This window comes from Porites lutea, chromosome 4, assembly GCF_958299795.1.
Source record: "Porites lutea chromosome 4, jaPorLute2.1, whole genome shotgun sequence".
Taxonomy (NCBI): domain Eukaryota; kingdom Metazoa; phylum Cnidaria; class Anthozoa; order Scleractinia; family Poritidae; genus Porites; species Porites lutea.
In genome coordinates, this window is record NC_133204.1 from 46,858,004 (window position 1) to 46,868,427 (window position 10,424).

Consider the following 10,424-nt stretch of genomic DNA (forward strand, 5'->3'; position numbering starts at 1 on the left):
TTGCTTGCCTGCCTCTCCTAGGATTTTCGAACATCTAAAAAATGGTATAATTGCCCATTTTTAATGGATTTTTACAGTGAAAAGCTCACCTAGAATTTTCGGTAGCCCTTTTTCTGGCTGAAATTTTCGAAAAGGTAAGTTTTGATCCCTATAATTTTCGGATTACTAGACTTTCAGCTAGGAAATCCGAACAGATGAAAAATTTTTAGGGAATAAAAGTATGGCTATATCTGCCGTTTAAAATACTAAAATACCTTAACGCTATGTTTGAGTGGTTTTGAACTATATTCTCGTTGGGTGCCCCTGTTTCACTGGGTAGTAGCGCTCTCACTTGCCAACTCAGTCGCTCATTATTGACAACCACTCCTCACAAATACCCGATTGCCTAACAAACTATCACAATCTATCTTTATCCTGGCCTCTCGCGATATTTTTAGCCAACCAACGCGCATTTTTAACTGAAGACGAAGAAATGTCCACGCTTGTCAAAGCTGCTGCTGTTTCAGTACACGGCAGGGCACATGAACATCTGTTGACGAATTCTGAGTGTCTTCTATCAGTCTTTTTATTTTTTCGCAGAACAACTAAATTAACATGGATATTTCAACTATGCGAATGAAAAATTTGGGGTTAGGTGCGCTTTAAGAATACCTCTGGACATGGCCTCGAACCACGTATGAAACAACTACAGTACGTGTCAGTAGAGGAAGAAGAGAAAGAATATTGGTGAGTGAAGTAAGTGCGATCTGGAACACCTGATCACGAATGCATTTGAATTGGAATTCTTTGCCCTGAGTAGAAGGCAGGTGTAAATGATGATTCCTTTAGAAAGCTTAATTACTTTTGCGCGAAATCAGCCTGTATCCTTTCGATTCCCGGGCAATTGTAAACGTGCTAAATTAGCCTGCGTTACTGCGCAGACTTCACAGTCCTGGCTTCCGGCCAGCCAGAAACATAAGCAGGACGTTTTTCGCTGTCCCACTCGCTTCATCAGGTTGCTCCCTAAGCTACACTACCACGTACACCATCAAAATATAATTATACACATCATACCCCGCCCCCCCCCCCCCCCCCCCCTTGGTACAAGAGAAACGGGAGGGGATGGAAAGGCAGCTAATCTAAAACTATTAACAGTAGACGGCTTCAAAGTTTGACTTCTTGTCCCTCGTTTAACGGTACGTCTTTAAGTTCCACATCTTTCTCATCCACCTCTTTCGTTTCTTCCGTCGCTTTGTCGTCTGTTGTGCTGTTTTCTGTCATTTTTCGGAATGTCGTCGGGTCCTTTAAAAACCTGCCACATTGAAGAAAAAGTTAGACGTCCATTCTGGATCATGTTTTAGAAATAGCTTGATCAGCCAGGCAGTTTGTTCACTGACTCCGCTTGAGAGTGACGGATTTTCTCTTTTTTCAAAATTTCTGATTTAACAGGAGAATCATTCAAATGCTGCCGGAGCGATCGATAGTACAAGGCTGGGAAAGTATTGGCCGCATAGAAAACCTACTATGTCATGGCCATATAAATACATAGCTTCCATGGGTGGGAATGATTTTAAAGCCATATTTAAAGGCTGGAGAATAAAGTGACCTCATATCCACTCGTCTATCTCATCCCATGCAAATTTAAGCATAGAGGAACTGAGGTAGGTGCGGGAAAAAGTTCTTCCCTTGATGCCTAGCGGGTAGCTTATTTAGTCTCACATGGATCTCGACCGCTTGTGGAAAGGGATGTCTCTGTGGCCTGGAAAGGAAAGGGGTTTGGAATAACCAGCAAGGTACCGCGTTTCTTGTCACCAACTACTGTACACTCTGGCTCCACTAATAAAAGCCAAGCAGCTGCGTACGTTTATAAGGTACTTACTTGGTCATAATCAGGGGAATGATGATAAGTAGAGCGGCTACAAGAAACGGTAATCCAGGAAAACCACGTTCCGCTGATCTGATGTACATTGGATTGAAGATAAAAGCACCCAGAAAATTACAGAAGGTGTCTACAGTTGATACCGACGAGAACATGGCCCCTACAAAGACAAATACATTGTAACGCTAAGCTTGGAATAAATTAAAGAAATATCTGCCAGCTTTGCCTTCAGTGTGCCTTAGCATGGGAGCTACCTTTGCAGTGTGAACGCTAATGGGGTTTTCTGTACTCGCGTCTCTCCAATTGCCAAGCCTTCGCGTTTTCGCTACTAGCGTTGTAATTGACTACCGTGTGTAAAGGCAACGAAGGCTTTAGAGGAGAAATCGAACGTGGAAACAGTGTCGTTTTGCTTGCGACGCCCGATGAACGCCAGGATAAGATATCAAACTCTGCACTTGATTCAAGGCTGACAGATCGGAGCTTTGCCAGATATCTTTCTTGTGCGTACATAGGCGACCCTATGTACGTCGATGGAGACGGGCGTCTGCTCACCCAAGGTTAGGCCGGAAGGATCTCAGTGCCATCGCGATGAAGGGGAGAACGGACGCCCACGGGGGGGGACTCCGGATTTCAAGTGACGGGGATGATCGAAGGATTTTTTGGGGTTTGAAATTTTCGATTTCGTCATCATGCACGCAAGTAAAAATGAGTTAAAAGCATGTTAAGAAAAGAAAAAAAAAGCAAGAAACATGACCTGAGTGTGAAGGATAGCAGAATGAAAGCAATCGCGAACTCCACCTAGTTCCAGTTGGAGAGAAAAAAGGAAAAGTGAAGCCCTTTTTTTCTTTCTCTTTCCTTTCTTTTCTTTTTTTTAGCAAAAAGTAACCTCTTACCACGTTCATCTGGATCCACCATTTGTGACATCATTCCTTTGTACAGCGGTACCACTGTTCCACCAAATATTCCAATAACGGGCACTAGATATGTAAAACAATGGCAGTGATAAGAAACAGCAGAGGAAGCCAATCCTAATGCTAACGCACTGCCTCAGGAATATAAGCGGGCTATACGAATCACCTTATGAAGTTTGTGAAAGCAGGAGGCGGTAATCATCTAACGCAAGACTAGAAAGGGGCATATTTAGCGCGTACTTTACTAACAGTAGCTAAAGAAATTCCTCTTTCCCTCCCCTCAAAAAACTCGTTAAAATAAAAAAGAAAAAAAAGGCCAAGGAAAAAATCCTCGAGGATGTCTCTACATCTGCAAAGTTTTCCTATCTACTGTTTTCAAATGCTAAGGTCATCGGTTGGTTGACTGTGAACTACTCGGTGACTAAAAAGACACCGCTTATTTATATTTCAAACCAAGGGGAGAATAACTTGGTTGAATATTCCATACCTAAAAACACCATCCAGGTACGATCGCTAAAAGCAAAGAACACGAGTGAGGCGCACTGAGTTACCATGCCAACCCTGGTGACATTGATGTCGTTCATAAATCGCTTTAGAAGACCGATACCCACAATCCCACCAACGCCTTGCATGAAGAAACGGAATGCCATGAATGCGCCAAGAGTAGTCGGACCCCAGCATAGAGGGGAACGAAGGACAAATAACGCTACCACTCCACTGATCCCCATAACGCCTAAACTGATTATTCCATCCGAGATCAGTAGCATGACGAGGTTTTTCCTTCCACCATTTCTTGGTCTCTTGTAAACATTCCAGATCGCTTTGAAACTGTCAAAACTGACAAGTCGCATCTTCTTTTTCTCTGTTGTGTGCGTTGATTCCGGAACAAGGAAAATGACGTACAGTACAGCCGCCATGTGACAGGCAAATATGAACCAGTAGGGTGGAATGAAACCGAGGTGCCTCAACCACAAACCGCTGGTCAGTTGGCTCACAACGCCACCAATGAACACAGCGAATTGGACAATTGCTGAAAAACAGTCGTTAACAAGGGTTCTGTAAGATAACAAGGTGCCAGTCCTAGCACTCGTGAACCTTCAACACTGAAGGTGTTGAAGGTATGTTCTGAAAAAGACGTGTTCAATTATTCTGCCCAGCCCTGCTAATAGTCCTCAGTGGCTACTGTTTTTAGGTTAGAAATCCAACTGGTTAAGGAAATGTTAAACGTTGTCTTCAACAAAGAAAAAAATACAGAAAAGTGAAAGTATCTCGTAGTATATAAGTGGCAAAACCTCCACTTTGATTTGCATTCCCTTTAGGCTTAGATTCACGTATATTTTTAGTCTAAAAAAACTCATCTTACTTTTTCAAGTAACCGGCCGAAATCAATAGCTAAACTGATCCACCACACGATTTTCCGAGCTCGAAGCCACCCATTACCGACTCCATAAGCCCTCGGGCGTTTGAAGTCGAAGGGCGGCCCACAGGCTTGACAGATAAGAGGCTTAATTGAACGCATGTTAAAGACTATGAAGCTGCGCACCACCTTTAATTGAATCAAACTATGTTTCTGATGCTAACACGCGCGACATCTGACACTAGTGATGGGTGGGCTTTTTATTAGTTACAGTCCGCCTTATTAGTTGGAGGTCGTTGGAGACATAATGGATAACGCTTCGAGGCTACATGTACTAACCAATACGGATAGGAAGCCCTTTCTCCGAGGTTACATCTGAGACGTAAGCAAACGCAGCCATGGTCATAATAGTCACGAAACCGGAGAAGCCATTGATTGCCTCGCCAACAAACAGCACATATACAGGCCACTCAAAGTACATGATGAGTAGGATCAGAATGGACTCTACGGCGCTTCCTATTGGGGGGGCCAGCAATGCAGGACGTCTTCCACCTGTGTCCGTCCAAGGACCAAGAATAAGGACAACGAAAATAGATGGAATGGACAGAAACAGGACGTTCCCCATGTCGATTTGCGCAGCCAGATCTTGTACCTGTGAAACATCGAGGTAATTCAAAAAGTAATTACATATCCAATGGAAAACTTAACTGCTTAGATCTTCGTGATGAGGATGAAATGTGCTACCTCATTCAAGAACTGCGTGCAGATATTTAAGCTGAGATCTGAAAGAAAAAACCCAAAATTTACACCGAGGTAAAAGAGACGAGACGGAAAGGCTTATTTATTCCAACCAACAGTCAGCCCTTCAGAGGAAGGAAGAAGATGTCTCACGTATTGTTCAGGTGCCGGTTATTTAAACATCTAGTTGGGACGACGGGATTTTCATGAGCTGACTCCAGGATGAGATAACATTTTTATCAATAGAAAAAAAAAGGTATGCAAGAAAATTTCTTCAGAGAATTCAAAACTCGAGGGTGGTTGAGAGAACGACTATTCGCCCACTCAGTCTGGGCTTTGATCAGGGGCACCCAAAGACTGTTTTCTGTAAAATTTCTGTCCGGAAAAGCAAAAATTGCCTACAATTTTCTATTACATGAGGAAGGCTAAAAATTTCTAGATGGCCGTTCCATTCATGTACAGTTTTCGTAGCTTATCTAATAGATTCTCTACGATTTTCTAAAGTTTAGTTTTTCGCATTTCAGTCCCCAAGTTAGCCTATTTTTCGTAGAAAAAGGAAATCTAAAATTTTCGGATTCGAAAATGCGATGGAGAGAGGAATCAGAAAAATTCTCACTTTCGTAAAACCTAAAATTGCATCTAAAATTTTCGGGGAAATAATACTGAGGCCCTAAGTAATTTCGAAAATATTCAAGTTGCCCTAGGACGACCGAACAGATACAACTTTTATAGCTCCGCTTAGAATGCATTTCTAGAGATCTGAAAGTACTCTGGATATTAAGCGAAAAAGTGTTTTCTTTACATTTAGGAGGAAACCATCGTTGGGTGCCCCTGTTTGGTTAAACTGTACCTCTTTTTCTAGCTCCTTTAAGGATGAGTTAGCCCCTGCGTCATCGTTGCAGCCTTTCTCTGCTGTTTCAGAAACATTATATGGGAAGCCTTTGAATTTGCTCACTCTGAAGTACACGTACTGCGTGAGGACTGGAAGGCTCATAAATATGCCAAATGTGTAAAACAGTACCACTGGCTCCACTGTCAGATATCGCCGCCATCTTGGCAAATTCTGCGGTGGCATAACGGTCTTTTATATTGTCCTTAAAAATAACAAGAAAAAGTTTGATGTTTGGAACTTAAGTCAAAGGCTCCAACGTAAAAGCGTCTTACAGTGGAACCTCGATATATAACGAACCCCCCGATTTTTCTTACCCCAGTAACAGAAAAATATATGAAAAAGGACCTCGATGTAACGAAACCTATATAGCCGACACATTTTGGCACTCCCTTGGTTCGTCGTTTTATATACAAGAGAGAATGATCTAAAAATAAAATAATGACCGGAAATTACATATAATATGACGTGGTATGATGTGGCTACTTTAAAAACACAAGATAACAAAAAATTAAAAGATATACTATATGTAGTTACAGTTCATCACGTTTATTAATAGCCACAGGCTCAATTGTCTTAGCTTTGTGGACAGGGTGGACTTCGCCTGCTTTCATGAAAGAATCACGCCCATTTTTAAGTTTTTCAGTAGGAATCAAAAGCATATGATTGTCGGAATGATTACTGGTTAAAGGGTTCTGAAACTGCAGTATGGATGTAATTACCAGTAGGGTTGAGTATAGGTCGTCCGTGTTCATTAAAACGGTCTTTGAGGCGACGTTTAGTTTCTCCAATATATTGTAGATTACACAGGCGACATTCTCTCTTGTTTTATATCGATGTTCCACTGTACCAGAGTCTATCTTCTTCCTTGGCCTAAATACAAAAATCGGTATTCTTTCAGGATTTTTAGAGTCAAATAAGATGTTTAGAAAATTTCAGGATTTTTAGACGATAATGTTTATAAAAATACCGTGGAACCCCGCCTTATGACCACCCCGTTATTGCGACCACTTTTTTGTGGCCCGAACAAAAGCCCACTCATTTTCTTATCTGAAAATCCTGTTAATCCGACCACCCCGTTATTACGACCAACGACCACCTCTGGGAGTCCTGAGTCGTTATTTTCTTTATACAATTACCCCGTTAATACGACCAGTCAAAATGCTTGGTGGGGCTGCTGAATGAAAACAGACTGAATCTGACGAACAATAACCCATTACTAATATTTTATTGAATGTTTTTGGGCAAAGGTGTTAGTGGTTAGCATGACATCCGGTAAATTGCTGTGTGCAGTAAAAAGGATGCATGAATAAATAATACAAAAGATCTGAAAGACTTCCCTTTGCAGCATTTCGAGGCTCTCAAAGTTATTTTGCCTTCTTGTTTCTGCTGCCTTCCTTTGTGGCTTTTCTCTTCAAGTCCATGTCCTTATCTTTTCTCCCAGAACTTTGAACTTTGTAATAATTGTGAAAGCGTTGTAAGCTACAATATAGAAAACGGCTCTTCGAGACAAATATAAATCAACCTTTTTGCAGTTAATTAACAACCTTACAACCGCAATTCAATACAACTCAACAATGTAACAGTAAACGAAACCAAGTAATGAGAAAAAACACTGACTTCTTTCAGTTCCTTGTTATGAAAGGAAAGGGCTTGTGATGTAGTAGAATGTAGTTTAAAAGCATTTTGCACCATAATTTGACCCTACCCCGTTAATACGACCAAATTTCCATGGCCCGAAGGTGGTCGTATTAACGGTACTGGTGTCACCTTTTTCAGCCTCGGTCAGGCAGCATGAAGTGCTTGAACATGGCCGTCATCAATACACTTTTCATTCTACAGGTGAGACCCACCACATCAAATCTCATATCACTTGTGAAACTTTTAATGTTATCTATTTGATTCAATGTCGCCTGTGTAATCTACAATATATTGGAGAAACTAAACGTCGCCTCAAAGACCATTTTAATGAACACAGACTACCTATACTCAACCCTACTGGTAATTACTACATCCATGCTACAGTTTCAGAACACTTTCTACACTTTCCGACAATCATATGCTTTTGATTCCTATTGAAAAACTTAAAAATGGGCGTGATTCTTTCAGGAAAGCAGGCGAAGCCACCTTATCCACAAAGCTAAGAAAATTGAGCCTCTGGGCATTAATAAACGTGATGAACTGTAACTTTATGTAGTATATCCTTTATTTTTTGGTTATCTTGTGTTTTTAACGGTAGCCACATCATACCACGTCATATTGTATGTAATTTCCGGTCATTATTTTACTTCATATATATTTCTGTAAATTCGTGATATCTCAATAAACCTGATGAAGACTGGTATTGGCCATGCGAAATATCGCAACTAAACTCTATTTCACGTTGTTTGATCAGTCCCTGCAAAAGTCTTTTCGACTGTAACGATGTCAAACTCTACTAAGTGCCCATTGTCGTTATCGTTTGTTTGAAAGATAAATATGTAAACGAGACAATCCACTTACATTGTCCAGTAAATAAATTATCTTTTTGAATCACTTTGAAATTATTTGCGTGCAGTTTGACCACAGGACCTGTGTTCAAATTGCAGAGGTCACAAGATTCCCCCATTCTAGGCAAATTATGTGATTATTTCGAAAAAAAAATTGGGATAAATCGGGATTTTTAGAATAAATTTCGACATTTTTTTTTGGGGGGGGGGGGGGGTGGGGCGTTTTAGACATTTTTTGGAGAATTCCCGGATAGATTTTTAGGCCATTTTTCGGGATTTTTGTATCCAGGCCTACTTCTTCCCCTCCCCTCTACGAATGGAGGAGATCCTGGGAACAAGGTTGATTAGATGGCCCTATGAATGAGTATTTCAAGACTGGTTTGCTAGACAAAAATTGTAACATAAATTTTCTTCATAATAAGATTAGTACTAATTTATCCCCGCACTCATTTTAGTTACAATTCAGGTGTAGCGAGTGACACCCCATGGACAAAGAAAGACATGTCTCTTGAAGAAAACCGAACTCAGATCTTTTCGGAAGGGAAGTGGGTCGTTTTTACTCTTACTGCGCAGTGGGCCCTTTGATTTGCAGCTGGTCAATCACGTGGTACAAAAACTTCATGTTGGGACAAACAAGGACTGTTCTGAGTTCCCAGCACAAGGCCTAGAGAAACCCTTTTGTTCTTGTCAACCGTAGCCGTCGTGACGCCAGCTGGAAACCAGAAATAAGACTGACACATGCTCACCTGCGTCCCCGATAATATCGAGTTCTCTAATTAGTTATCGAGTGATAAGTCCAGCTGCAACGAGGGCTAACGCATGCGAGAATAGACGCAGTTCACGCACAAAGGGCACTGACCTTTCCTCTCTTGATTGTAGCCAGTGTCGTATATTTCCTAGCCCGCGAATACAGCCGTCTATCCCCATTCCTCACTGCCATGAAAGCCGTGTCCCTAGCGGCGAGGAGCGAGTAGAAACGATTGTATTTGCAGGCTTTATATTTCCACGTCGCAGACATTTGTTTGAAAGTCACGGCACTAAAACTGGTCAAATGACGTCATAATAGACCCTTACGCATAACTGATCATGTGGAAATGTGTAAACAAAGCAACACTGCTTTACATGTAATTGCACAAAATGTCTAAATGAGATTTAGAACTCTACCTTGTCTTTATTTAATCCTGGCCATGGGCCCGCAAAAGATCCCATATGGAAAACTGGACTTGGGTGTATTGTAAACTCAAAGTACAGCATTGTATCCCCTTTCAAACGCGCTTTTATTTAGAAGACTTTTCTATTTTTTAAATCTATTGATCTAGATGATCGTGTAAAGTATCGTGTGAAAAAGCATCCGTACACGATATGCCTACATACAATCAGAAGTTATGGGATTGCGTCTCAGGGACTTAACCGTTTAAAACGTGAAGTTCGTATCAGATATTGGTCACTTAACCAGCTTTTCCTTACCATCCCGATGTCTTATGTTCCCCTTTGCGAGGTTATTCAGCTTTTAACAACAAACAGTTAAAGTAAAGAGAAGTTAAGAAACTAGCGAATAAGAAACACGCAAAGGCCGGCATGTTCTCTTTAATTTCCCTTCAATCCCACCGTCTGGAGCATAGAAGGACCCTACCGAAAGTCCCGTAACTTTTCTGGCCCGAAATTAAATATTCAAATCGAAATACAAAGAATAAGAGCGCGAGTCCTGGCTGGCAAACTACTCCATTTTGTTTCATTAACTGTTAGTTTTATCTAGTTAGATGCAAAACTACTGTAACCTCTATCTTGCATGTAAACAATATCAGCTTTACGGGTCCGTTAATTATCGGGACTTTCGAGAAACGGGCCCCAGGCGCGGATCCAATGTAATGACTCCTCGGGGATGTCACCTTCGTCGCGGTGACGATTTGAAATAAAAAATAATCGCCGAAAGGCCGGCTCACTAGATGTCAAGAGGGTTTTGCCTTGCAAGTCATGATCAACCTTCATCGAAATCAGATACTTTCATTCCCATATTGGCTCCAGTAATCAACAGAAACTAAGTAGATCAAGACTGCCTACAAGGTCACAAGCACTCACCCGAAATCTGAATGATCTTCTACTTTAAAATGCGGCTTGAGGTCTCTGTTCAGAATACGTATAATACCGTCGGTACTTACTTACAATCCTCCTTTTCGTTGAG

The 10,424-nt window shown here is 41.3% G+C and overlaps 1 protein-coding gene across 1 annotated transcript; it reads right to left on the minus strand.

Moving 5' to 3' along the window:
- Positions 1-1,063: 1,063 nt before the first annotated feature.
- Positions 1,064-10,401, minus strand: LOC140933840 (proton-coupled folate transporter-like). Its single transcript, XM_073383501.1, has 7 exons — positions 10,322-10,401; positions 5,715-5,958; positions 4,466-4,778; positions 3,257-3,799; positions 2,752-2,835; positions 1,859-2,018; positions 1,064-1,291 (listed from the first exon to the last, which is right to left on the minus strand). Exons 2-7 carry the CDS (start codon positions 5,937-5,939, stop codon positions 1,144-1,146), a joined length of 1,473 nt encoding a protein of 490 aa, XP_073239602.1. The 5' UTR covers positions 5,940-5,958; positions 10,322-10,401; the 3' UTR covers positions 1,064-1,143.
- Positions 10,402-10,424: the final 23 nt, after the last annotated feature.